Source organism: Gadus chalcogrammus, chromosome 17 (genome assembly GCF_026213295.1).
Source record: "Gadus chalcogrammus isolate NIFS_2021 chromosome 17, NIFS_Gcha_1.0, whole genome shotgun sequence".
NCBI lineage: Eukaryota > Metazoa > Chordata > Actinopteri > Gadiformes > Gadidae > Gadus > Gadus chalcogrammus.
In genome coordinates this window covers 13,947,622-13,975,551 of record NC_079428.1, presented here as the reverse complement: position 1 = coordinate 13,975,551, position 27,930 = coordinate 13,947,622, and the positions used below count along the sequence as shown (strand labels likewise).

The following is a 27,930-nucleotide window of genomic DNA, read 5'->3' as shown; positions in this document are numbered from 1 at the left end:
CCGCAGCCAGCGTGCCAGAGTACGTGGGCGCGTCCAACAGCACGTTGTCCCCAGGGTTCACCAGCATCTCAAACACCTGCCAAAACAAAAGGAGAAATACATCTTTAGACCGGACCCCATGAGGCCCAACACAATGACTCAGAGACTGAACCCCCTACAGCGCCGGTCAGTTCAAATCACCACCAATCTCTAGAAAATAAACCAAAAGTGCTTCATATAACTTTGTAATTCAGTGATTGGTTGTTAAAGTGATAACACACCCGTAGTCATCAAAACAAGCTGAGAGGTTCCGGACTAAAACACATCCTGCCATGTTGGGGTACGACCCGTACTGCACATGTGCAGAACGCACAAGCTTACGCCGATGTGATTAAATAACTTGCGATAGAACTACAACAGGGACCGCATACTACTTCAGGGGAGATATTTTGTAATCCCTCTGCTGACATCCAATCGTTTGTTTAAAAGCCAGCTCCGCCTTAGTTAAAAACCACCACCACCAGCACCAGCACCAGCACCAGCACCAGCACCAGCACCAGCACCAGCACCAGCACCAGCACCAGCACCAGCCTCAGCCTCAGCCTCTTGGCCTGGCGGCTGGCTCACCTTGCAGAGGCCCTCCTGGCTGCCCGTGGTGACACACAGGTCCATCTGACCCCTCTCCGGGCTGTAGCTCACGCTGGGCGGGTTGTGGAGGTCCCGCTGAAGCTTCTTCATCCAGGCCACCAGCTCTGGGATCCTGGGAACACATACACACACTGAGAATAGGGACTGAACAAAGAACTAAATATATATATATCTTTTTTTTTATATATATAATTTGTTATGTATATATTTTATGATGTTATATGTTATTTGAAAAAGGACAAAAAAAAAGACAAGGAGAAGCAGAAGAACTGAAACACAGCTCTCCGAAGTGGAAGGATGAGATGAAGATGCTTTGAATTGATGGAGAGAGAGATTCCCGGGGTGTTATCGGTGCATTTCTAACCACTTCACTTCCGCGCGGCGGATCAGCTCAAATGGCTGGGCTGTGTTTACTCAGAAGCCCATAAAGAGAGATAAGCGGGCCATGAAGAGATAAGCTGTGGACGCCTCTGAGCGGCAAACACATTGATTCACAACAATGGGAGTCCCTAAAAGCAAATACACACGCGCGCTGCTAAAGGATCATCCACTGAGTCGGTGGTTGACAGTACAAAGAATAAAAAAAAATCCCAGTTATATTACAATGCAATACAGAAATTATTGTTTTTCCGATGGCTCAGTCAAAAAAAAAAAAAAAGGAAATAGTTGGGTAGATAGACGCACAAAAACCTTTGATTGTGTATTTGTGGGATAAAATGATTGACAAGGCAATCAATGAGGTGTGAAAATACAACAGTGAAAATACTTTTCACTGGTGAGATTAGGAAATAAATGGCTTTAGTTGCTACAATTGTAATTATTGGGCATCACCACCTACAGTATCTCTAATTTACAATGTAACACACTCAAAACAACAGCAAACAGTATGGATATAATTGTATACATCACAATGATTGCGTTTACTTGCTTAAGTATGTGGTCGGACATACAGACCATTTAGGCCTGTGATGAAGTGGCTCTGAGTGAGTGAGTGAGTGAGTGAGTGAGTGAGTGAGTGAGTGAGTGAGTGAGTGAGTGAGTGAGTGAGTGAGTGAGTGAGTGAGTGAGTGAGTGAGTGAGTGAGTTTGTGTGTGTGAGAGACTGGGGCTCCAGATGGACAAGCACAAAACCCACACTGCAACTCCACAGACACAAACTGTTTTGGTTTCTTAGCGACTAAACGTTAAGGTGTCCGGATAATCCCGAGTATACTGATCTATACGTTAGTGGTTGTCATGGGTACCGAGTTGAGCAGGACATGCATTGTACGATGCCTCAGGCCTGGTCAAACAAACTGAAAAGGTGTTGCGTGACAGAGTGCCTGAGACACAGTAAGTGCCGGAACTGTGCGAGACCAAGTTTAAATGCAAACCGTCCAACCAATTCACACAACATTCACCCTGCCGTGATTGGACAGGACCCATTTCCAGGTCCAACCGGATGCGAAGGAGGGATCATGGAGATAAGGACATTGATCCATTGGGATTTCATTCACAATAGAAAGCGTGCTTGGAAGACATTCCAATGAGGTCATCATATAAAATATAGCCTGTTATTGTGGAATGAACGCATAAACTACCTTTTATGTCAACGTATTCGAGAAATAGAGATCAATTTATCTATAGTGTTCAAATTCAGTTTCCGCATAATCAATCCATCTTTCAATGAATCTTATTAATCAATGATTCTTTCATTTACTTTTATTTTTTACAAAGCAACTAACGGTGAATTTATTTTTCCAGATGCATGTTATTAATGGTAGTTAGGCAATAGATAGGCATCTTGCTCAAGGTATGCCTGGAGAAAGGGGGGGGGGGGGGGAGAGGCTGCCTGTGGCCTTTGAAAGTGTGTGTGTGTGTGTGTGTGTGTGTGTGTGTGTGTGTGTGTGTGTGTGTGTGTGTGTGTGTGTGTGTGTGTGTGTGTGTGTGTGTGTGTGTGTGTGTGTGTGTGTGTGTGTGTGTGTGTGTGTGTGTGTGTGTGTGGGGGGGGTTACCCGCTTGAGGCCGAATACTGCAAGGCCCTCTTCATCAGCGACTCGTCGAAGGAAAAAGTGGAGCCGTCGTTCATGGTGAAGGAGGCCGAGCGGAAGGGGAAGGTGTTGGGGTTGGGGGCTCCACCGGCCAATGAGATCGTTGAAGGGGGCGAGCGCTGCTGGATCTCGGCTTGAGGAAGGGGGGGAGGAGAAGTGGCATGTGAGACGAAATACAATATTATATTGTGATGCAATACCTAAAATATGAGATATTGGGATAATAATGCATATGCAGGTGTGCAGTAGAAGTATATTCGGATGTTTAATGATGCAACAGGTTTACCACGTTAAGGGGTTAAGTGCACATTGCATGCATTTCTGCCCTTCTGAGTAAATTATTTAGAAGGCATATTATAAAGTGCGCAGTCACTTAATACAAACAAGGGTTTTTCTTCTTGAATGCAACTTCCAAACTTACTGAGCAATCGGATCGGTGAGGGCTTCCTAGCAGCGCTGACTGCTGTCAGAAACCGGGAGTAATTCATTGTTGTTCCTAAAAATGGAATGGAAATGGAAACTTTCATGCAAACTATTTTATTAATAATGATGATTTGACACCATGTGGTAATTATGAAACTGTGAAAATACCGGCGAATTGACAACGTGTTAATTCACTGCCTCTCTGGATTGATACAGGTCACTGTATCAAAACAAGTTGGCACAGTATCCACCCTGGAATGGTAGCATTAATCAAAGGAAACTACGATTTGAGAACAAATTACTCCGTAACGACCTGTTTACATGACTGACCTTCCGTATGGGCACTGGGCAGGGCACTATGCTCAGCGGATTGTTGGTCACTTGCTCTACGTGATCATGAGTCAACCACACACCACACCGCGGCGTGGCCACTCCAGAAACTGCATTTCCGGAGATTTTATAGTTTTTAATCTGATGCTATATAGCGTTCCTATTGATGTACAGTACAACAAAGCATTTCCCTTCTTCGATGGATGATATAGAGCGATACAGATCTAATCTTTTGGCATGCCAATGATAACCCATAACTTACCGAACAACCAATCAAATATTTGGATTCATTTACTGACACTGATATTCTCCGCTAGAGGGCAGCGGTTAGGGTCGCTTCGGAAACAAGGAAGAAGAAGAATACCCAGTGTTGATAACCAGTTAGCGCTCAAGATACTTCACAATAATGCCGTTCACCTGCTTATGGTTTACTTCGCTGTGTAATAGGAAGCTTTACTTTAAGGTAATCTGATGTTTAGCTACAATAGGTAACCGACAGCGTTTCGTTTTCTAATTCGTGGACGCTATCGTTAACTATAAACTAGGATGTGCACCAGAGTCGACATCCACGCCAAAGTGTGAAAGTCAAAAAGCAGGGAGACTTGCTACAGTGGGCAAGGCTGATTATAGAATAGAATCACCGTACATTACCTGAAGAAGACCTGTTGGAGGAAGACATTTACTTAACGAGGGATATCTGCTGAGATGTATCACTGACCAGCTGAAGCCCTTTGCACACTCCCAAGTGTTAAATGGGGAAAAGGAAAGACATGATCCACCCCAGGTTCCTTGGTAAGTATATGCGTCATGGATGACCTTGTTCGGTTATGATATGGTAAACATTAACGATTTGGATTGCTTCTACAAACAAAATGGGTACTCTCTATATCGTGAAGATACTACTGCAAACTAGTCAGTGCTAGACTGCATACAGAGCCAATGAATGGCGGAATTTATGAAGAGGTTAATACATTTTCCGTTAATACAATATATCTCTGATTAAAACAGAATGGCACTTGAGTACAGCTGCATGAACATGCATTCTGTAGCCCTATATTGTACACTTTCAAAGTACAATTTCAATGTTCTTTAATGTGACCCCCATTTTCTCTCTGTGCTCAGCAGCCGAAGGTGGACTGCATGCGCTCCACAAGAGGAAACACAAAAAACACAAGAAGCATAAGAAGAAGCATCACCGTGACGACGCCAGCGGGGGCCACACCTTCCCCGAGCCCTTGGAGAAACACCCCCACCCCCACCACCCCATGCCCATGCCCAGACCCCCACCGCCACCACAGCTACGGCTCAAGATCAAACTGGGGGGCCAGACACTGGGCACTAAGAGGTAACGATGAGCCCCTCTACGACGCACATAAAGGCCACCCTCAGCATCTTTATCGAAAATCATTTTATAAAAATATAATACATTTGTTGATGCTTAGTGTGTTCCTAGACTGTAACATTTCAAGTGCTACATTCCAATAGTTTCCAGAATGGGAATATTGTGCTAATGAATTGCATATTTGTATTAGTGATTGCCCATCCAGAGTCTTAAACGTGTACCGCTCAGTGTATTTCGGTGAGGCTCCGGATAGTACTAGTTCCCGCTCAACGTTTGTTGTCGTTGTCTGCGGCAGTGTGCCGACCTTCACCGTGCACCCTGGCGTCGCCTGTCCCCCCTCACCGTTGATGATCGTCAATAAACACAATGACTATGACGACGACGACGACGACGACGACGACGACGACGACGATGATGACGAAGAGCCGTCCGTGCCTCTGGAGCAGTACCGGGCCTGGTTAGGTGAGTCCGCCTGCGATGGCTTCCTTTCGTTGACACCCTGATGGGCTTTGGCAGTCCAGGACATGCTTAAATAAACTGTTTTTTGTAAGGTTTGGGTGATCATATTTTAAATCAGGGAATACATCGTACACCCTGTGTTAAAGCCAATGATCAATATCAGTCCTTAATGCTCATGGATTGCAGAAAATGAAGTTTTAAATCTTTTCATCCTCATCCCACTAATATGGACAGTAGGTCCCAATCCCTCTTCAAAGACACATGGTGAGAAAGAAATGCTACACGTTGCTTCTCTCGTGATTCTTACATCCAATGGTGTTGATAGATATGCTGATTTCTCTCCCCCTCTTCCCCATCTCCCCTCCCCTCCTCCCCCCAAGATGAGGACAGCAACGTGGCTACCTCCCCGATGCCGGACGTGGACTCGGACTCGCTGCCCGCGGTCCCGGTAGACGAGGAGGAGCGGTGGCTTGACGCCCTGGAGAAAGGAGAGCTGGACGACAACGGAGAGCTGAAGAAGGAGATCGACGAGTCCCTGCTCACCGCCCGACAGGTGCACGACTCAACCACTATCACAATTGGGGGTTACAGCGGGGGAGGAGTGTTTAGTGGCCGGACTCTAAGCCGAAAGGTTCTGGGATCGAACCCTGATGTGTCCAACCCTACCCGTTAGGCATCCTAGAGCGTGAGGCCAACTCCTACCTGCTCGTTAAGAGCATGCATCCAAAATTCACTGTTGGTTGCTTCAAACAAACGATAAGCCATTACAAACTCCACTCTCAATGTTTGGCTTTATGGACGAGAGACACCAGAAGCACCAGAGGTAAACGAGGGTCACGGCCGCTATGACTGAACTCGTCTCTCCCTCTCTCCACAGAAAGCCTTGCTCCACAAGCAGCAGAGCCAGCCCCTGCTGGAGCTGCCCATGGGCTACAAGGAGAAGGAGATGACGGCCGAAATGATGCAGAAGCGGGAGGAGCGTGCCCGCAAGCGGCGCCTGCAGGCCGCCAAGAAGGCGGAGGACAGCAAGAACCAGACCATCGAGAGGCTGACCAAGACCAGCAAGGCCAAGATCAAGAGCATGCGGGAGAGGAAGTTCAAGCAGGCCCAGTGCCCCATGGTGCGCTACAGCGACTCTGCCGCCGGGGGCGTGGCCATCTCCTTCCCAGTGGGTGTGGCTCCGCCCATGGCGGCGGCGGCCCCGCCCCCGGCTCCGCCGGCGCCCTGCGGGGTGACGGGGTGCGACAATCTCAAGAGGTACTGCTGCTCCACGACCGGCGTGCCGCTGTGTAGTCTGGCGTGCTACAAGAAGAACCTGGCGCTGGTGCAGACCGCCGCATGAGGCCCGGCCGTCGAGCAAGGCACTAGAATGTCAAGTAAGGCGGCCCTCAAGGGACAGAACTCCATGAAAACAGGACTGGATTTGCATCATTTTTTCATTTTATAAGTAAAGTATTTGTAACGTGTGTATGCTGTGTCCGATCAGGTTTTTTCCCCCCCATTGGTGGCATTATTTTGTTACAACGAAATCAGAGAGTGAATTTAACTGAATTACCGGAACATTTATATATCGAAAGACGCTGCCTGTGGTTTTATTTTTAAACCTCTTCCCCTGTTAACTCTTTTTTTATTATTTTAATTATAACCGATGTAATTGTAATTATTCAACATGATCGTGACACATGGCTTACAAAGCAAAAGGAATCACTTACTTTAATTCTCTAAGAAATGTACATTGTTATAAAGTGCGATTACCGTACAAAAACAAATACTGTACATCTTAAATAACAAATTGTTTTCTGAGACAATTCATGGATACTTTTTTTCAGTCAATTACTGATGGCACTAGTCAGTAGTGCCTGTACAGGCCACTTCTCCTTTCAAGACTTCCTTTATTAAAATGAACACCTTGGTTTCTGAGGTATTTGTTTGAAGAAGCAACAGTTCCTTGAAAGGCAGCAGGAGCAGAAGGATAAAAACGCGCACACCTCCTTGTTGTGTGTGCATCTTGTGTTTCCGTCCGGCAGCATGAGCCCAGAAGCCCTTGTTTTGAATCCTGAGTGTGGGAGTCTGTGCATGAAGCGCCCTGCTGGTGGACGGCCTCACAGAGCCAGGCCAAAGGACAGCCTGAAGGCCAGCTCCACGGGAACCTCGGGAACAGAGTCATGGAAACACACGTAGAACTCCTGAGGAACCGGTTCCAGCAGCATCCGCCTGGAACACACATGAAAGAATACCAATACAAACAAAAAAATGCAGTGAGTGCTGTAGTACAAAGTGAGGTTGAAAATATTTTTTAATAAAGCCACATAGATTAAGACAAAGAAACGTTAAATGGCTTAAATCAAGTGAAGGGATTTGAACAAACGTTAAAGTCTAAATTAATTAAACAATGTAAACTTAAGAAAAAGTAAATGGTTGGAAACAAAGTTACCGCTGAATGAAAAGCGCAAAGCATTGCTAAAAATGCAGAAATGTAAAATGAATTGAACTGAAGAATCTGAACTGTAGAATATGACGGTTTGAAACTAAAACTGTGATTCTGAAGAAACTTTAAAGGATATCGAAATTCTGTTTAGATATTATTGAAGATACAAATGTGTAGATTTGTTAAATGGTTTGAACAAAGATAAACGGTGGAAAATTGATTTAGTTACGTCTTAAACAGTTGAGTACCAGTAACAGTTGAAAGTACGGCTCTGCCGTCCTCCCATTAACACCCATGTTAAGAAAATATCATATTTTAAAATCTGAAAAGAAGCGCTCGATTCCAAGCTATTCTAGGTGAAAATTTGAGGAAGGAGATAAGTCCCAAAGAGAATAAAGAAGAAAGAATAAAACTTATGACGAACAATAGTTGAGCGTTGCATGCAGAACTCAGCTAATACAACTTATAGGAAACAGGAAAATGTGTTTGAATAATTAAAAGGTCACTCGTAACATCTTAAAGTGGGGCAGCTTTTCTCTACACAGCAGTACTTTCAGTTTGGTTGGAAATAATTAAAAGGGGATGCTATTATTCACTAGCTAACAAGAGACTTGGGCTTTTTAATAAATGTTGTAAAACTGTCAGAAATATGATTTGTTGCCCTTCAGGTCCCTGCAGCACCCTTCAGTTAAACAACCCAGAAGTAGTGGGAGTATTTCCAAGATGAAAAATTCAGTTCAGTATTGTGACTAATGATTGATATTGCAGACATTGGTCGCTTAGGGTGCACTCACACTAGGCCATCTGGCAGACGCCGTGGCCGTTTTCACACCTAACCGTGCTCAAATCTGCCAGTGTGAGTGTGGCCAGTCTAGCCAGGCCAGGCCAACTTGGCCACTAGGGAGAGGTGTGCTGCTACGGTACAGATGCTAATGAGCCGACACGCACGGCTACGCAACCTGAGCTGGATGACGTATAGTCCATGCGACGACCATGGACATAATAAAGGCGACGAGCCTTCTTTCCCATTAAACGGTAAACATGGCGTCAAGCGGTTCAACTGTTGGTTCACGTTGGTCCCATAGAGAAGTTGAGTGTCTGTTAGCCATTTGGGCATTTGGGCTCCAAATAAGCAACAGACTCAGCAAGTACGAACTGTGTTCTCTGTGTTGTTGTCCATTGTTGTTAAAACTCTTGACTGGCGGCAGACTTTATTATGGTCCATGCAGCGGACGCTTGGTGATGACGTGTTACGACGTGATGACGTATGTACAAGAGCCTACCGTGGCCAGGCCACAGTTGCGACGGCCAACGGCCACGGCCAGATGGCCTAGTGTGAGTGCACCCTTAGTCGACCTGGGTCTCTCTGGGCTTGCCGTAGACCAGGGTATACTGAGTTCTATTTCCGGGGGTCCAGATTTCGTGAGAGTTGGAAGAGGATGAAATAATCAATGTGTAATGTGTTATTTTCTCGTAAGGTAACGCATAACTAATTTCTTAGATAGTAACTACAATTTTATAACTTAAAATAAAGAGTGCCGTTACACTAAATGCTAAAGTGATATTATTACAGTCGGTCCCAACTCTGCCTACCTACCCTATGACCCAGTAGGTCATGGTGGGGGCGGGCTTCTTCTGGTCTTTCCAGTTCTGGGGCTTGCACTGGAACAACACCCCGTGCTCCTTCACGGGACCCAGGCCCAGGGGCCCGCGCGCCCTCTCTGCGGCCCCCCTCGGCCCCTGGACCACGGGACAGAAATAGGAAAACATTTGACCAGGTGTTACGCAGTGCTGGGCTGGTTTGTGTTAGCAGGAGGACTTTGTTCACTAGGTCACTTATTCCTTTATCGAAATCCAAAACTAATGTGGTTGTAATGTTTTTTTTAGCAATACAATTTTTTACAAAAGGAGACCAAAGCTCATGTTCACATGACCCAAACGATTTGGTAGAGAGAATTCTGGTGCAGAACATATTTAGCAAAAAACAACTCAAGAGTGGGCAAATCTATGAGGGGGCGAGGCGTCTCACCCGGGGGGGCAGGCTCTGCTGGAAGGCGGCCCGTATGGAGAGGCAGCAGTGGTGGAAGTTGCGGATGAGTTGGGGGTGGATGGAGCCGCTGAGCTGCGCCACCTGGCGGTGGGTGGGGGCGATGAAGATGCCCTGCACCGACTCCATCAGGACGTAGTGGAACAGGGTGTTCTCCACCCCGGAGGTCAGCCTGCAGACACGCAGGGAGAAGGGTTTTAACTGGTTGTGTTGTGTTCCGGCATTGTCGAGGTGCCTTTCTGCCCCCTAGTGGTCACTAATGAATTAAGACCTCTTTTTAAAATAAAAAATGCAAAATGTTCTGCAGATGTAGAAGAGAACTTCCCTACCGTTGCTGAACATTAATTGAATCTTAATTATTGATCGCAATGTTTATAGTCCAGCTGTATACTTCCTTCAAACGTAAGCATTAATTGGTCGATGGTATGTACCAGGCGTCACCCACTTGATGGAGTTGAACATGTCCTCCGTCTCCCTCTCGGTGAGGGTCTTCTTCAGGGTGCCCAGGTAGAACGGGTTGGGGTTCTTCATCCTGGGGATCTGAGGGACCGCCGCAGCCAACAAGAAACAAATAAATTAACTCTGCAAAAATATTCCTCTCACACAAAAGAATAAATGTAAATAGAAGAGGACACGCCCTCACCTTGAAGAGACTCCCGCTGCCGTCGGACCCCCCGGACCCCAGCGAGTCGCGGCGGGGCCCCGGGTCCTGCTGGGGCCCGTCGTTCCCGCTGTCCGACGGGTTCCTCCTGGGGCTGGGTTGCCTCGCCCTGTCCCCAAAGAGGCCGCGGCCCCGGGCCCCCGCCAAGGAGGGCCCCCTCATGGCCCCGGCCAGCTTGCTGAGGACCGGCGAGGAGGAGGAGGAGGAGGGGGCGGCGCCGGAGCGATCGCGGGCCGAGGCGGCGCCGGGGAGGAACCAGTCGGCACAGGAGAGGCAGGGAGCGGTGGGGGCGCTGAGCCGGTCCTCCATGCCCCCCTCCAGCCCCTCCAGCTGCAGGAGGGTGGCCTTCACCTGGGGGGGGCGGCGGCGGAGGGGGGGGTACTGGTCATATACTGCTTTATTTTTAAACAATTAAAACAGTCTTGAACCTGTTACAACTTCCCAGTGCTAATAAAATAACCAAATCAAAACCTGTGACTATACCCAGGGCCGTGGCACCAAATCCTGGGCCCTGTACTGATAGGTACTGATGCCCCCCCCCCCGAATTCCCTGCAGCCCCCTGCGCCGAATTGTTGACGGGGGGGGGGGGGGGGGTTAGAGAACAATTGTTGACGGGGGGGGGGGGGACGTGGCCGTGTGCGACTCCTAACACTATGGGCTGGTGGATAATTCAAAAGAAATATATATTTTTTTTTATATTGCCAGCAGCCCCCCCTCTGCCTTGGGCCCCCCCCACAACTGTCCACCTTTCCCCCGCAGTCCGACGGCCCTGACTATACCTGTACACCTGCAGTGTATTATGAACCTCCCCTCCTCCGTGTGCAAAAGAGGAGAATTTTGATTGATGGTATTTGACGAGCGTGCGTGTTTGTGTGGGTTCCTTACCTGGTCTATGTAAATGCAGTCGGGCCCCGGGGAGCCCAAGGCAGGGGAGGCGGCCCCACCGGCCTCCATCAACACACACTGCATCAGGTGCCTCTGGGGAACACACGGTTCTGTGAGTAGAACCAAACCCACTAACCCTAACCCCTTCCCCACCCCTCTCTCATCAGGGGACCCCAGCGATGTACCCCCCCCCCCCCCCTCCCAGCGACAGTGTTGGGCAAGTTATTTCAAAAGAGTAATGCATTATTTATTACTTGTTACGGTGATTTCATAGTAATTAGTTAAATTACAATATTACTGTCTTTGAATTGTAAGGCATTACACTACTTTGACATTAATTTCACCAAAATAAGAGGAAATATGGATTTGGTGTTCTCAATAGATCTTCTTGTGTTCAATGCAGCTCATTACACAGCAGGAGGTGATGTGGTATGGCATAATGACTGAGTTAGGCTTAAGGCTAACAAAAGTACAATATAATGGTCTCAGTTATGGCTCATGGTGCAATACATTTTATAATAGAAATATACTCTAACTTTAGGTATCCATATTGAAAGCAATAGAGCTAGAGCCTACTACGGTAGATTGTAAAAAAAAAAATACCTTTCTGGTTTGTCTAGGTCTAGGATGAAATAGAGTGGCTGACACCAGAACTGACTATTGGTCCTGTCTCGGGTATTTGGCTCATTTCAAATCGCCCCAGCCAGCCTGCTTAACAATGGCTTGCAATGGGTATTCACAAAACTGTCCTTCAAACAACCCTAAATGTTAGTTTTCAGAAATGCGCAACTCAGGAGTTGTTAGTGGTGTTCGTTGATGTTCCAAATCAAGTATCGTAGCGAAATACAGTTTCTATCATGTTCAATTTGGCATTTTGTTAATCCATTGATATCGGTTGGAAGACTCATTGCTCCTTGACCGGTAACGGAAAGGTGGGCTGGTTGTAGTCTTTTCGCTCCATTCTAACCCTACTGTTGACACAGAGAACCGAGCGAAAAGACTACAACCAGCGCCCCTGGACTCTGCTGCGGCCGTGATCTTCTCCTCAAGCAATAAGAGGAAGTAAACTTTTGCGCATTTTTTTTTTCTCCTCAACACACAAGTTAATTTCGGGTTTTAAATGCATTGTAACGTGCGCCACTGAGATCTGTACCGAGTAAAATATTACCTTTTTTTTTGCAATGCCTTACATTTCCGCGTTACAGCGAAAAGTAATGCATTACAGTAATGCATTACTTTGTAACGTGTAACCCCCAACACTGCCCAGCGATGTACCCCCCCTCCCTCACTGACAGCCCGGCGCTCTGCTCACCAGCCCCACGATGAGCAGGAAGTGGCGTGCGCGGGGCGGGGCGTAGCGGGCCTCGGCGGCGGCGGCGGAGGGGCCGGCGGCGCCTGGCGCCCTCTGCTGGCCGCGGTGCAGCGGGAACACCTCCCGCCACACCACCAGCTGGCCCACGCGCTGCTCCGACGCCAGCGGCAGCAGGCCGTAGTGCTGGCAGTACAGACACACGTCCAGCAGGTCCTCCCGAGGCAGGTGGTTGGCGATGAGGTAGCCCTGTGGAGGGGGGGGGACGTGCACATGTGACACACACACACACACACACACACAATGTGTCTGTCTGTGTTTTCTGTCTGTGTCTGTCTGTGTCTCTCAGTGTGTGTGTGTATTTTTGTGTTTGCTTGTGTGTGTTTTTGTGTGTGTTTTTGTCGTGGGTTTGTGTGGGGTTACCTTGTAGAACAGACAGGAACCAAGAATCATGTAGAGACGCCTCAAGCCAAAGAAGTCCTCTGACTGTCCAATCAGGGCGGAGGCACGGGAGAGAGGGGGCGGGTTGAATGGACAGGAAGTCAAAATGAACGTGAATAATGGGCAGGTTTATCGGTTCTCTTTGTTTGCTGATTAAAATGCACCTTTTTCACAGAGGTGTAGTCATAGCACAAACACAGGTGCTGCTCATGCTACTTTCTCATACCATAGGTACGGGTAGTAGACTTATCTAACACTAGTTTAGTATTCCGGGATACATTAAAGGTGACACATTATACCAATATGTGTGAGTGTGATTAGCCGTTACAAGCCGTCAGCTTGTAAAATCAGCGACGGAGGGTGACGGAGAGATGAGCAACGTTTGCTACAGTCCACTGGGTAGGCTGGTAGACTAGCACACATCTAGCTGGACGCGCCCACTTGGGATGTCAGAAGAGGTCTATCTTCTTGTACGGCTTGTAATGGCAAATCACACTCACACCTGGTGGTATAACATGTCACCATTAAGGAAGCAGACCCATCATTAGTGTTATAAACGATACCTGTGTTGGTCCTAAGACGACACCTTTGTGTGACGGCTCTATAAAAAGGCTGCTGCTCCTCACCAGCTCTCCAAAGTCAGACGACTCAAAGTCCGAGAGGACAGTGTCCACCTCCATCTGTGGACACACACACACCACCAACAGTCCCCCAGGGTGTTCAAGGCCCACCCCGAGGCACCAGGGGGCGCTTAAGGTCTAGATAACATGAGTGTCACGCATTTATAGTAGTATCATACCGGTAGAAGAAATTCATATTCTGTCATTTATATGAATACAATTTATTAAATCAATTAAATCCAACTGCAGCTCTTTGAGACTTGTGATAAAAGGACTAGAGAAAATCTATTTAATAAGCTACTTATTTATTTATTAGATAAACGACAAGTGTAATGACACCTACAGCGATGATGTCACACACACACACACACACACACACACACACACACACACACACACACACACACACACACACCTTGATCTCCGGGGGCAGGCTGAGCCATCGCACCGCGGGGAGCCCCTCCAGGAAGAGGCTCCCCGGGGCATCGGGGGTCTGGGGGGCCGGCGGCGGGGGGGCCCCGGGGCCGCCGGCTGTCAGACGGGACGGCCGGAGGAGCTGCTGGAAGAACAGGCAGAAGAAGTGGTCCAGACGGGGGCCGTGGTCCGCACGGCAGAACGCACTGGAGGGGGGGGGACACACACACACACACACACATTGAGGCAAACAATCTTTTCGTGTACATATATCACACACACACACACACACACACACACACACACACACACACACACACACACACACACACACACACACACACACACACACACACACACACACACACACACACACACACACACACACACACACACACACAGGCTGTTCTGTGGTGCCAAATTAATATCACAGATCTTTTAATAGTCCAATACTAAGAAGGCTAACTCTTCGGTCTTAAGCAGCTGTGCACCAAAAGGACCGACTGTTTTACCGCCTGCACCACGGTGACCCGAACTGAGCAAACACAGAACACAGCTGGACGTAAGGCTCCGTCCCTATTGGTCCGGGCCGAGGCCCACCCACCTGTCCAAGGAGCCGTACATCACCTGGAGGGTCCGCACCACGCCGCCCAGCACGGTCTGCAGGTAGAGCAGGGGCACGCTGGGGGGGGGGGGGATAAGGTCACATGGCACGCACGCTGGGTCAACGCCGTCAAAGCCCCCCGCGCTGGCGAGTGTGGGACTCCATAGCGACTCGTGTTCAGGCATGATCATAGTGAGAGCAGGACGCACATGTCGAGCGAGGTGTGTGTGTGTGTGTGTGTGTGTGTGTGTGTGTGTGTGTGTGTGTGTGTGTGTGTGTGTGTGTGTGTGTGTGTGTGTGTGTGTGTGTGTGTGTGTGTGTGTGTGTGTGTGTGTGTGTGTGTGTGTGTGTGTGTGTGTGTGTGCGTACCTCTCGGCAGGTATTCCCAGGACCAGCAGTCGGCTGCCTTCCTTCCAGTAGCCCACGTGCACCAGGTGCCTCCCCAGCAGCAGAGATGAACTGGAGGAGGAGGAGGAGGAGGAGGAGGAGGAGGAGGAGGAGGAGGAGGAGGAGGAGGAGGAGGAGGAGGAGGAGGAGGAGGAGGAGGAGGAGGAGGGGGTGAGGAAGAGCGAGGAGACAAACACCCAGTGACCACGGGCCCTCTTCACAGAGCCATCAACACCGGCTCCACACAGATGTAGCCCCCCCCCCCCCCCCCCCCCAACATTAACATTGGGCAGGCGTTTCATTTCTGTGTGTCAAAGCAGCAGCAACCACCAATGTGAGTCACTAGTTTAGCCTCGACCCATATTGAGTGACACCTGTGTTCCTCCTCCGAGACCCCCCTGTTAAGGGGGTCCGGGGAGAAGCCCAGAGCTCACTGGGCCTTCGGTCCATTCCTGCTTTTGCAGGTAAGAACGACATACTTACTGATACCTTGTCTCACTCTGACCTGTCTCCCTGGGTCCCATTACATATTGGACCCCCCCAGCCCAGAACGCACTGTGCGTCTCATAGACTTATATTCACATTTAGGATATTTAGCAGACGCTTTTATCCAAAGTCACTTACAATAAGTAGATTTGTCATCAGAAAGTAAAAAAAATATATTGTTGTCGCTGCAGTAAGGATGGTCATAGAACCACGTGCAAAGTACTAACTATCACTAGGTTAACCCATGCACCGTGTACTATACAACAAAGATAGATAGGATAAGACGCTGCATATCTAAGTATTATAACTAAAGACAGACAATAAATGCGTACATTAAGGGCCAGGACGTACAACAAGAAGGCGTGACGGTGTGGCTTTGCAGAGTCTAGGTGAACTCTGAACAGCTGAGTCTTGAGTCTTTTGAAGAGTCAATATATTAACATATATTGATTTAGTATATGCTACACGTGAACCTTCTAGGATGGCGCAATTTGATTGGTTCGCTATCTCGGGATATTGGGCAATATCTCCTGATTGGGATCTCAAACTCGGGATATTGTTTTCATCGCAAAATGTCTGTCTCGTCACGCTGATAAAAACAAATAAATCCTGGCAAAAAGTGTTATCTTGTATATTTTTGGAGTGTTCTCGTGTAGTATACACTAAAACAATTATTTGTCTTTGGTGAATTATTGTTAAATAGGTAATAGGGATACGAGGGGTACCTGACGATGTGGCCCCCGGTGACGTTCTCCAGCATGTCACACAGCGTGAGGAAGACCCCCCGCACCCCCTTCAGCTGGCTGGAGGCGTCCGACACCGGGTACTGGTACAGGATCTCCTGCTGCACACAGTCAAGACACTTAACTGAATAAAAACAACGACACAAAGATGTTAGGATCTCCTGCTGCACACACACACACACACACACACACACACACACACACACACACACACACACACACACACACACACACACACACACACACACACACACACACACACACACACACACACACACACACACTATTTAAAACTAAGTGAATGACACTACCACAAAGAAAGTGTAAAGTAATTTTCCAATCCCACGTCACACAGTTGCACATTGAAACACAGCGGACGCCAAAGGCGCTGGGTTCATTGTTCACGGTATTAGCATTCCTCCCAGCATGCAGTGGGGCTTAAAAGGTTGCTGGCATGAGGGTAGGCAAGTGCCATTGAGTCAAAGTCTTTACCTTGCCTTGGCAACCTGAATAAAATACCACATAACAGCACGACCCTGAAGAGGAAGAGGTTCACCTTTGGGGTCACCAACATGTTTTAATCCCCTTCAAGGCCAGGCACATGAACACCAACCCTACTACCCCCTTTGACTCCTGCACCGTGGTGTTTGTGGTAAAAGTACCACAACCCCAAACTACAGAAAGACGGTTTAAACTCCAGAATACCTCCGCCAACGCTCTCCGGTTGCCTCAACCCTGCAATCACGGGGAGGACATTCAGAACAAATCAAAAGCCCTTTCGTGGCGTGCGGCCCCAGACTGTCATTTAGAGACTAATGCGGTTCCGGAGAAGCCAGACTCCATCCGTTGCTCCAGCCGGGGAGGGGAGAGCAAAGGAAGGCTTCCAGAAAACGTGGAAACTGCAGCCACAGAGCCACCGAGCGCAACCCTCAAACGAAAACAACCAACCCTGTACTTGAGTCAACGCACATACACATATGATCCCCAGGGAGAATGTGCACTGCTGGCTCCCTGCTGAGTGTGGAGGACACACACACACACACACACACACACACACACACACACACACACACACACACACACACACACACACACACACACACACACACACACACACACACACACACACACACACACACACACACACACTTGGGTGAGCACTTTACTACTAAACAGAGCAAGAGCCAAATAGAAAGAGAGAGCCAGAGAGAGCGAGAGAGAGCTGACCTCTTCAACTGAGTCCCACCCTTAGGGAAGGATAAATATATATTTACACACTGTACACGCCCACGCATAAGAGCCCCCGAAATACTTCAATCCCATACTTTTGGCCTCCAGGCTGAACAGTCCTATCTGTTCCTTCTTGTTTCCAGAAATTAAGTTAGCGTCTTTATAGACAATGTCCGTTACTACGTATGCTCATTCTGTGTGGTTTCGGTTAGGTTTGCCCGTGGGCAACCGTCCAGAACAGCAGTTATACAAACATGGATCAGACTCCTGTTTGTCTAACGGCCACACCGGACAGAAAACAGACGTGGAAAGAGAGACGGGGAGTTATTACCCCAAGGCTTGGGATTTCATAAACACAACTGAAATTGAGTTTTCTTTTCGGTCAATCAGCCACAGAAATGAAAGGAATGGACGCAGGACGACTTAGTCTGTCAGAGACTAATGTAACACATGTCTCTGCGATCATTTCAATAAAAGGTTGGTTTTAGAGGCCGGAGATTGGCGGCCATCCTCTATGCCTTGGGACGCTAGAAAGGCTACAGAGTCTGGGGTACGTTCCACAAGACTGTAGAGAACAAAAGTTCAGCGTTCCAAACGTGGCCACAAGAATGCATAAAACCGACACGCAAAGTGGATATAAAAGTTTGGGTAGCAGTGTATCAACGAAGCATCAAATGCGTTTCTTCCTTCAGGACACAAGGGTGGAGAGAAGTTTAAAAAGGACCAATGTAGTTTTGTCGCCAGTGATCTGCTATGACATTAGGGCGTGTTGGCAGCTTTGGGTTTAAAACACGCAGGCCCCATGATGCTCCTCTCCCTTTGCTTTCTCTCTCACTGACAGTCCTCCCATGACAATTCTCGGTTTGTAGAATCGGAGGCACCAAACAACTTGTGTACGGCACGTGGTAAATGATAAATGGTAAATGGACTGCATTTATATGTCGCTTTACAATATTGACCCATTCATGCACACATTCTAACCCCGACGGCGGAGTCAACTTTGCAAGGCGACAGCCGGCTCGTCAGGGTGAGCTGCCTTGCTCAGGGACACCTCGACACTCGGGGATCGAACTAGCGACCATGCGATTACCAGCCCAGCCCCGCTACCTCCTGAGCCACTGCCGCCCGCACGTGCACACCGTGCACACCGAACCCTGTTCCGGGGAACGGGGCTGAGGAAAGGCAGTGTGTGTGTGAACAGACTCCACCGGGGGACCACCCACCTCCTCCTGCAGGGTCTCCGAGTCCAGCTGGAGGGACAGGTACATGGCCACGTGGGGGACGTGGCCCAGGGCCATCTGGAGCTCCGCCGTGTCCTCCCCCCACAGCAGGCGCACCAGCTGGCTGACGGGGGGGGGCGCCTTGGCTCGGGGCAGGGGGGGGGCCACCGTCTCCTCCACCGTCGGAGGCCCCTCGGCGGGGGCCGACGTCTCCAGGGTCAGCCTCACCTGGGGGGGGGCAGGGGGGGAAAAGTGTGGGGGGGAGATGGGGGACAGGTTTAGTTCCACCCATCTGACTGCTCTTGCGTTCGATTCATTCCATCTCTTGGTTAAACACGCGCTACTTCGTGCATGACCTCTGATTGGCTGATGCTGTGAAGCATTACTTCAACTTTGAACCGTAAACACCTCCACCACACAAAGCAGCGACCCGTGGCTTTGATTGATTTTGTGTGTGTTTGAGAACGCCTGCCGTCGCGGCGCGTGCGTTGTCCCCACAGCATATCCAGTGCCTGCACCTGGAGGCAACACACCTGTCCTCCTCCGCCTTTTAGAAGCACAACATGAAGGTGGAGGCCTGAAAGTGGCGTGTCCTGTCCACCACTTTCAGGTCTCCGCTTTCAAATCCCAAAACCTGGGTTCGACTCCTGGCCCTGGTCCTTGGCTCTACGTCCCCCCCTCTATCTCACTCTATAATAAAGCATAAAAATGCAAACTAAATAAACATACTAAAAATAGTCAAAATGAACATGGTAGCGGAGGTGTGTCCTGTCCACTGCCTTCAGGCCTCCGCTTTTAAAACCCAAACCTGAAAGCTTTCCTTTAAAGACTGGTTCAGGGGGGGTTTGATGCTCCTTTGAAAAACAGAAATTAAGGCGGAGAAAACAGAGAGCAACAAAAGGGAAAGCGAGGAGGGTGTAGCGCAGAAGGAGGGCGGAGAACAACAGAGAGGTAAAAAAGAAAGTCTGAAGAGAGCTGTGAACGTCGCGGCGGTGGTTGGAGGAGTGGAGAGGAACAGGCAGGACGGTGTCTGGCTCCGTGTCAGCGCCGACGGCCTCCGCCCCCCTTCTCTTTAAAACACGTCGGCTCTGGAGCGAATGGAGGCCCTTGAGGTTCTGGCCCTGAGGAACACCCAGTCTGGGCAGGCTGCGAGTCTGTGGGTGAGTGCACCTGGCAGTAGAGCGCAGCGTGTAAACGGCCAGCATGTGCAGAGGAGCCCATTAAGGCACGCTATTCCAGACAATGAGCGGAGCGCTACACCCAGTAAAATCTCTCTTCCTCCTCCCCCTCCTCCTCCTCGTTTGGGATAGGAGACAGCAGTAATCCTGGGGTGTGTAAATCTCCCCTTTTAGCAGTTTAAGAGCGAGTGAGAGTAAGAGAGACTGGGCTGGTTAAAGATTTTATGACCGAATTACGACTTTCTGTGGGGGAAATTGCGTGAGTGTGTGTTCGTGCTTGAGCGTTTTCCTAAATCAGAGCCAAGCCCCGGCTTCAAAAACGTCAGCAGGACAATAGGAAGCCAGTCTTCTGTCATTCTCTCACGGTCATTATCCATCATAACCCAGCCATGCCTGTGCACACCATCTCTCTCTCGGTGTGTGTGTGTGTGTGTGTGTGTGTGTGTGTGTGTGTGTGTGTGTGTGTGTGTGTGTGTGTGTGTGTGTGTGTGTAATCTATTCACACCAACGTGTTTATAGCTGGGAACGCGAGGATGTGCACTGTCGACTTATATGTACACATTACACGTTCAAAATGAATACAATTTTAACAAAAACAAAACAGGCGCTCTATGCAGCAGCAGGGGGCGGGGCTTCAGGCCTCTGCAGAGAGAGACTCCAGCACGTCTTCTACTACGTTGGCCACGCCCCCACACATGCCGCGGTTCATCGCCAGTAGTCCACTCGATCACTCTCCAACAGTAATTTACAGGAGTCTCTGGACGAACCGTTCATTCGATCGACTTCACACACACACCCCAGAAATGGATCGTTGAGTGGGAAGTTGTTTGGATGAGCGGTTCGAGAAACAGCTGGAACAATCGGCATATTCTGAACAGGCACTGCAACGGGCGGCTGAGTTGCTGAGGACCCCGAGGAACCAGTGCAGTTGTTTGAATGAGGCTGCTAGCAGCAATAAGGGAGGCAGAGCGATCGGCACCTTCTGGAAAGGCCCTATTTGAACGGGCACTGCAATAGTACAAAACAACGCTCTGAAGGATTGTAGAAAGGGCTCTTGCAATCCAAAAATGTACACACACACACACACTACTCCAATAGCGATGAAGGAGCCGTCGACAACCAAATATAGATGGAAAGACATATCTTCAGAGTTAAAAAGAAAAGAGAGTAGAGATTTCTCTCTGTAATTTTGTGATCCAGAAATGGCTGCCAGACTTCACCGTGGGTCTGTCAGCGGCAGGGACCACAGCTCATGAGCCTCTGCCCCCAGGCGCCGAACCCCAGACCACCAGCCACTCTTTGCCGTACCACTCAACTCAAAGGATGGTTATTATTAGGAAGAAGGCGTGGTCGACAGACTTAGGCCTCGTACTTGAGATGCTGATTTAGCGCGCGCGCGTGTGTGTGTGTGTGTGTGTGTGTGTGTGTGTGTGTGTGTGTGTGTGTGTGTGTGTGTGTGTGTGTGTGTGTGTGTGTGTGTGTGTGTGTGTGTGTGTGTGTGTGTGTGTGTGTTTTTGTGTGTGTGTGTGTGACTGAGCAACAGTGTGTGAGTCAGTGAGCAAGCCAGCCAGCGAGTGTGCGTGTGTGCATGAGTGAGAGAATGGCTGAGTGAGTGAGTGAGTGAGTGAGTGAGTGAGTGACTCTTCATCTCAAGTACACAGATCCAAAATACTTTGCTTTGGAGCGTCACTACCAGACGTGACATTCAATCTCATGAGGCAGCAAAAAAATAAGCGAATCCTCTGAATGGAAGAAAACAGTGAAAAACTAAAACGCTGCCAAGCGAACTGCTGGTGATTCGTTCTTCTTCTTCTTCTTCTTCTTCTTCTTCTTCTTATATAACGAGGATGTGGTGGCGAGACGCCGTGAGGGCTCTTACTAGAATTCCGCTCACTTGACGTCAGCTATATGGCACCCGTCTGCACGAACACACACGCACACACACACACACACACACACACACACACGAAACAGACACATAAAACTAAATTGGATAAAAAATACAAGGTAAAACCAATGGAAATAAACCCAGGCTCAATGCGGTGGACGATAATCCTGGTATAGGACACACACACCACACCACACGTGTACTGGTATGGATGTAGTAGTGGGGATTGGACCATTAAAAACACAGTATAGCAGCACGTTCACACTCCAAAATCACTGCCTTCTCAGTTGCAACAGGACAGTATTCGAGAGTATATACGCCTCATCCAAAAAGTGAGAGAAGGCCAACTCCTCCGCTAGTCAATCCAGAAGGAAGACCCAGCAGTTGGATTCATCAGTTCAACAGTGCGAATTTACCCTAACCTCCAATTTCCATGGAGCGGAATTAAGTTCATATCCTGGATTTAAATGAGCAATCCATCTTCACATGTCATGTTCATCTTCCGCAAAACGTGATTCAAGCGACCGACATCCTCATCATCAGTCTCACCTGACCACAGGGTCATTTAGAAATTCTTGACTTTATTTTGTTGTCCCAAATGAACATCAATTAGGGGAAAGAGTCTGGATATTGTGGCGTCTCTAATCAGAGAATCACTGGTTGGTGAGCTGATGTCTTTTTCCGATGCGTAGAGATGCTGATGCTGCTGCTTCACTGCCGCTTTCAGCAGACGAAGCTAAACGATTTATCGTAATCATCTTAACCTCTGCAGCACCCAAGACAAATGCACAATAGATATGACGTAAAAGTGTACACTTTTTTAAACAAACTACTTCAAACTGGGGTGTTCCTTACATAGAATAATGTGGTAGTAAAGAATATATCAAGCGACCACTTCCTCACGTTTACAGCCAGTAAGCCCATTTAAAACATTAACTCCTTCTACACCTAACTCCCACGTGTTCTCATGTCTTCAATTGCATGCATTAATACTGTATGTTTTAATGCTTAAAACGTAATGCACTGTATTAGTTAGTTGTGAAATGGTTTGTTTCCAGTTTCAGCACTAACTTTCTCCTGATCATAAACCCTTATCACATGACGGGTGTGTACACATGGATGTGTATCAGTGGGTGTGTACACATGGATGTGTGGGTGGGCGTGTATGTACACATGGATGTATAGGGGCGTGCACAAACGGATGTGTATGGGCGTGCATGGGCGGGGGCTGTAGCCAGCCTACCTGTGTGGGTCCGGGGATGCAGGACAGGACTCTCTCGATGCTCTCCGTGGTCACCTCCACGTCGTCCACCGCCACGAGCACGTCCCCTAGAAGCACCATCCATGAGACCCTCTCATGGATCCTTCACACTATGGCTCCCCTCACTTAGTTTTGAATCAACAGTGTTTCCGTCATGTCTCATGGTTTCCGTGCATTCTGCACTTTATTTTATCGTCCCAAATGAACACAAATTAGGGGAAAGAGTCTGGATATTGTGGCGTCTCTAATCAGAGCATCACTGGTTGGTAGCTGATGTCTTTTTCTGATGCTGCGGCTTTCGCTGCCAGTCTCAGCAGATGATGCTGAACAATTTATCCAAATCATTTTAACGTCTGCACCGCCCAAGTTAAATGCACTATAGATATCGAACATAATAGACATAATCCTGTGCGTTTTGCCCTGGAGCAATGTCCACTGGTCGAAATAATACAGGAGAACCATGAGACCAATTCAAAATGCACTTTAAACCAAAACAAAGTGGGCTGAGCCACAATTGCACGAGCTGAGCTTTAAGGATAGTTGCCTTTAATGATCCACACCTTCTTGACCCAGTGGAACGTAATACTCAGCCAGCATAGAACCCATCTGATCAGAGGCTGAATTAAAGGGCCCCGATATTTTACCACCAGGTGTGATGTGGTGTTTGGCCATTAACAAGCGATTTAAAATGTACCGTAGAGTTACCTCACGCTTGGGCATGTCCTCCCAGATGTATGATGGATAAAACAACGTACACATTGGTACAATCTACTGGGTGGGCTGGTGAGTAGGAATCACATTTAATATTTTTTTTTAAACGTTGAAGCCATTGAGAGTCTGTTGACAAGTCAGACCTTTTTTCAGAAATAAACATTTCTTAATTTTTATTTAAAAAAACCTTCAACGTTGAAGCCATTGAGAATCTGTTGACCAGTCAGACCTTTTTGCCGAATAAACATTTCCCATGCACATTTCAAACACAGGCTTATTGGCTGATTTGAACTGGTGGGGGGATAAGTATAGACAAATCCATCCATCCATGCTGTCTAGTCTGTATTCCCCCAAATAAGGGCTTCATCTGGAATGTACTCCAGTGATTACCATCTCTGCCTCCCTACCGTCTCTGCAACAATGCTAACTGCTGTAATTGTCTGCACATGTTAAAATAGGTACTAGTTTGTGGTCTCACACACACACACACACACACACACACACACACACACACACACACACACACACACACACACACACACACACACACACACACACACACACACACACACACACACACACACACACACACACACCTGCTGGCAACAACTGCCCAAGTCATTAGCCAGGATAAAAAAAAAAGCACTTGAGTGCAGGGCTGCTTGCTGTGAATGCTTTGAGGCCTTTTGCTCGTCGTTAAATACATTACCTGTGCACTACACTATGAAAGCACCCAATCCTGTCATCAGTGAACACGAGGAAGTACTTTCTCCAAACCTTACCTATTAATATCTGGCCTCCTCTGATGGCGGGGCTGTTGGGAACCAGCCCATGTACGGTCAGCGTTTCCCCTTCGCCTGCCGCCGCGGGGTTACCCGGGCCTCTGCCGGAGCAGGGGCGATGCACCAGCCCCAGCAGGGACGCCAGCAGGCCTCCTCCCCCATCGGGGAGGGGGGCGAGGCGCTTTGGGTTGACGTAGACGCACACCTCCTTCACCTGCCGCACAGCCCCCCCCTGTCTCTGAGCCGCAGCCTGGGTCTTCAAGATGGAGGCCGGGAGGGAGCCACCGTCTTTGGCCTCGTTTTCCTGCCCTCTGCGCTTCGAGGATCGTTTCCTCCGCAGGAGCCTGGCCAGCTTCTTCAGCTTAGGCTCCGCCTTCGTCGGCGAATCAGAGCACTGCTTCTGGTCCGCCTCCGTGATGACCTCCGCCTCCTTGTCGCTGAAACGCACGTGATTGGTGGACAGGCCGCAGTTGCCGTGGGCGCGGGCCAGCGCGACCTCCTCCTCCCCCTCGCTGAGCTCCAGGTAGAAGAGCTCGCCGTTCTTCTGGACGTTGTCCAGCCATTCCGGCTCCAGGTCGCTGGGGGGGAACGGAGGGACGTGATTGGACGGTGTCATGGGATATGAGGAAGTGTTTCACTGAAGAGTTTGTGCATATTCTACAACGGCAAATATGAATCATTACAAATAAACCAAGAACATGGAAAAACCCAACCGCTTGGGGGACATAAAGCCTTGTTTTGTATGATTTAATACAAATTAAAACACATAAAACTAGAACATAAAAATAGTTTTTTCTTCTTTTGATCGTCCTAAAATAAATTTTTGCCAAACTTGTGGCCAGCCACTTGGAAACCACATCTATGAATTCACTGAGAATGGAAACACACTATTATTGAAAAGGGTTAACTCCTCAAATGGAAAACACATGCCAACTCCATTAAACGCACAAGGAGAAAGTGGAAAGAGTGGTTATTCTGCTTAGCTTTTAACTGCAATCGGGGTGAAAACTAAGTTCATAAAAGGCATAAAAATGAGGAACACACAGTCAGCAATACACAAATCCAAATACAATACATATACGATAGGAGGTGAGATGAGTGCAGAGCTGGGCAGACTCTTTTAAACATAAAATAAAAAGGCACACCTACTCCACGCTTAGTTATCATAAAAGTTCAAAACTTTCCGATTATTTGTTTTCATGGTCAAAGCACCTCATTACCTTAAATGCACAGTGGCCTAGGCTAGTTACATTTGAACTTATATTGTATTTATCCATGTCTTTAATACAGATGTTTCCATATTTTCAAAGGAAATTGCGTCCATATTCACTATGCTTGTATTGGTAAAAAGCATTGTATTTTGGCAACCGTATTTGGCAATTCCATAGACACAGTAAAAATGTAAGATTACTGTTTGCATACATCATACATGGACTACCAAATTGCAGCTAGATTCTCTGTGGCCGGGCGCTCTCTGTCTGTACATAGAGCAAAAGACAGGAACATACATTACTTTTTTTCATTGCGTTCTTGGGAACGTTTCATTTTGGCAAACGCAGACGTAAAGAGAAGGGTATCGTAAGTAGAGGAGTATAGACACAGTGGTGGAGTGAATCAGGTCACTTACACGGAGTAGTCAGAGTTGTAACTCGATGATGTAGACTCCCCTTCGATCTCATTGATTAGCTCGAGTCGTCCTCCCTGCTGCGTTTCGCTTTCGTGGCTAAACGCCATGATGGCGCGCTGCAGTGCCGCAAATCAATAGCGCCGCACATCGATACAGGGCCAAGTTGATCACTTGGGAAGTTTACGAAGATGGGCAATATTTTAGCGCCATGTTTTCACATACGGGTAATAGATGTGGCCAGGCCACGTGACGCACACATACGCAACGTGATAGGCCAGTCCTGGCGTTGCCCCTGACAACATGGATGCTTAGGTATCCACGCACTCCGAGCGCGTTCTAGCGCGAGCCCGTCAGTAACTCCGTGCGTGCACGTGCAATGCACTGGCAGGCTGGTTTATCGGGCCACCCGCACGGTTTCATCGCCCTTAATAATGTAGAGGGAGGGCAGCACGACTGGCTATCAGCAAGGAGACGTCAACAAAGCACAATGCATTGGTCTTAATTGTATCAACAATTATGGAAGTCTCATTGTTTTAAACGTCTTAAACTACTTGTGGGGTAGAGAATGACGAGTTTGTAATCCATCGTTTAGGTGTTCCAATCTCCACATCTTTAATTCCCCTAGCCTCTGGTATTCAATACCAAACAGAAACAATATATGTTTTGGGTCAACCATATGAAGATGATTCGTATCGACGAGTGCCATAACATGCATGTACCTACCTGTATAGGAGAACACTGCGGATAGAGTCGAAGTCCTCTAAATTCTTCGAGAAAGGTCCACTTTCGATAGCAATGTTGAACATTATTTAAGACTTCATGACTTCGTTAGATTCAACCTACATTTCTGCGAAATAATTCCAATCAATAAAAATCCAATAGGAGACCCGAATGTCTTGACTTGAGACATGGGATAATATTATTCACAACGCGGATTAAGTCCTGGCTGGGAAATTCCAATTCCCCACGTCGATTTCTGCCACATAGTCCATGTAGTAGTTACCCTGGAGGAGGACTGATAGAGAGAGACAGAGTGCTCGGTAGACTTTCTTCGGAGCACTTCTCCAGACCAATGCTTCCATTCTGACTGAAAGGCTGTTTGGTTGTTGGCAGGTGGGCGAACCCTAGCAGCCCGCCTACTTTAGTAGTAGGCTGGATATTCCTGCTTCCCAGTGCTTTCAACACTGTCGCTGTCGCTGTATAACACAGACATAATTTAACTATCGTATGGCATAATAATAAATATATTTGGTGCAGCTATTTTTCCGGACTTTGTATTTAATTAGTTGGTTGTAAACAGAGCTGATTTTAAATTAACTTTCCCACTTTCCAACATCCACGAATTAGAAGTAGGCTACCACATCTCTTCATTGTGGATTGGGTGACCTACACTTTTGTTTATTTTCTCAATCATACTAATTAGAATAAATCATATACCATTGCTCTCATCATTCTACTGCTTTCCTGGTATATGGGCCTCTTCCTCCCTTAATGTACGAATGTAAATCTGTACAAATACATGAGGAACCATCGGTACATAGGAAAATCTGTAGGCCTACTATGCAAATAACTCATGAGCAGCCTCTAGGGGCTTGAATCGAAGCTACAGCTATATCATATTCAGACGACGTTAACTGTCGTCTGAGACTGATATCAAGATACTAGGGTCGTTTAATAATATTAAAAATGCAATCTCGTCCACTCTAACATTAAAATATGCTATTTGAATTATTCTAAAGCGTGTACTTGCAATGTGGTAATTCGCCTATACCTTACCTGTGCTTTAGGCAAGCTGGA

At 48.0% G+C, this 27,930-nt stretch overlaps 3 protein-coding genes across 15 annotated transcripts in view; 1 reads left to right on the top strand and 2 right to left on the bottom strand.

Moving 5' to 3' along the window:
* aadat (aminoadipate aminotransferase) overlaps positions 1-4,141 on the bottom strand; it is a 14,828-nt gene extending 10,687 nt beyond the window's left edge. The window contains exons 1-5 of one of the 3 annotated variants that reach the window (XM_056575489.1): positions 4,061-4,141; positions 3,078-3,152; positions 2,621-2,789; positions 607-739; positions 2-76 (exon numbers count right to left, since the gene is read on the bottom strand). In XM_056575489.1, the coding sequence (XP_056431464.1) occupies positions 2-76; positions 607-739; positions 2,621-2,789; positions 3,078-3,152; positions 4,061-4,088 (480 nt within the window). In that variant the 5' untranslated portion in view covers positions 4,089-4,141. The other 2 variants (XM_056575490.1, XM_056575491.1) reach the window with 2 other exon arrangements.
* On the top strand, positions 3,723-9,226 carry ino80b (INO80 complex subunit B). Of its 4 annotated transcripts, none has more exons than XM_056575494.1 (6): positions 3,723-4,201; positions 4,532-4,754; positions 5,047-5,213; positions 5,445-5,474; positions 5,591-5,763; positions 6,088-9,226. In XM_056575494.1, exons 1-6 carry the CDS (start codon positions 4,162-4,164, stop codon positions 6,550-6,552), a joined length of 1,098 nt encoding a protein of 365 aa, XP_056431469.1. In that variant the 5' UTR covers positions 3,723-4,161; the 3' UTR covers positions 6,553-9,226. The 4 variants fall into 4 exon arrangements, with proteins under 4 accessions (XP_056431469.1, XP_056431470.1, XP_056431468.1 ...); XM_056575493.1 differs by having other exon boundaries at positions 3,725-4,201; positions 4,535-4,754; XM_056575492.1 differs by having other exon boundaries at positions 3,726-4,201; positions 5,448-5,474.
* Positions 6,428-27,930, bottom strand: intu (inturned planar cell polarity protein). 8 transcript variants are annotated; one of them, XM_056575476.1, is made up of 17 exons: positions 26,857-27,930; positions 24,507-25,084; positions 22,996-23,081; positions 18,690-18,914; positions 16,219-16,337; positions 14,990-15,079; positions 14,621-14,698; positions 14,018-14,222; positions 13,546-13,740; positions 12,965-13,027; positions 12,545-12,790; positions 11,233-11,325; positions 10,329-10,697; positions 10,131-10,225; positions 9,668-9,857; positions 9,236-9,378; positions 6,428-7,424 (listed from the first exon to the last, which is right to left on the bottom strand). In XM_056575476.1, exons 1-17 carry the CDS (start codon positions 26,937-26,939, stop codon positions 7,313-7,315), a joined length of 2,970 nt encoding a protein of 989 aa, XP_056431451.1. In that variant the 5' UTR covers positions 26,940-27,930; the 3' UTR covers positions 6,428-7,312. The 8 variants fall into 8 exon arrangements, with proteins under 8 accessions (XP_056431451.1, XP_056431456.1, XP_056431450.1 ...); XM_056575481.1 differs by having other exon boundaries at positions 13,609-13,662; XM_056575475.1 differs by lacking the exon at positions 26,857-27,930 and adding an exon at positions 26,134-26,843 and having other exon boundaries at positions 16,219-16,334.

Bases quoted from the DNA above. Each gene is read 5' to 3' on its own strand.
- intu (XM_056575474.1), bottom strand. From the start codon at position 26,240: ATGGCGTTTAGCCACGAAAGCGAAACGCAGCAGGGAGGACGACTCGAG. The intron at 15,080-16,218 runs GTACCCCTCGTA...CTCCTCCTCCAG, and splicing joins ACCGGGGGCCACATCGTCAG to TTCATCTCTGCTGCTGGGGA. The intron at 13,028-13,545 runs GTATCGTTTATA...CTGATTGGACAG, and splicing joins TCGTCTTAGGACCAACACAG to TCAGAGGACTTCTTTGGCTT.
- ino80b (XM_056575494.1), top strand. From the start codon at position 4,162: ATGGGGAAAAGGAAAGACATGATCCACCCCAGGTTCCTTG. The intron at 4,202-4,531 runs GTAAGTATATGC...CTCTGTGCTCAG, and splicing joins GATCCACCCCAGGTTCCTTG to CAGCCGAAGGTGGACTGCAT. The intron at 5,475-5,590 runs GTGAGAAAGAAA...CCTCCCCCCAAG, and splicing joins TCCCTCTTCAAAGACACATG to ATGAGGACAGCAACGTGGCT.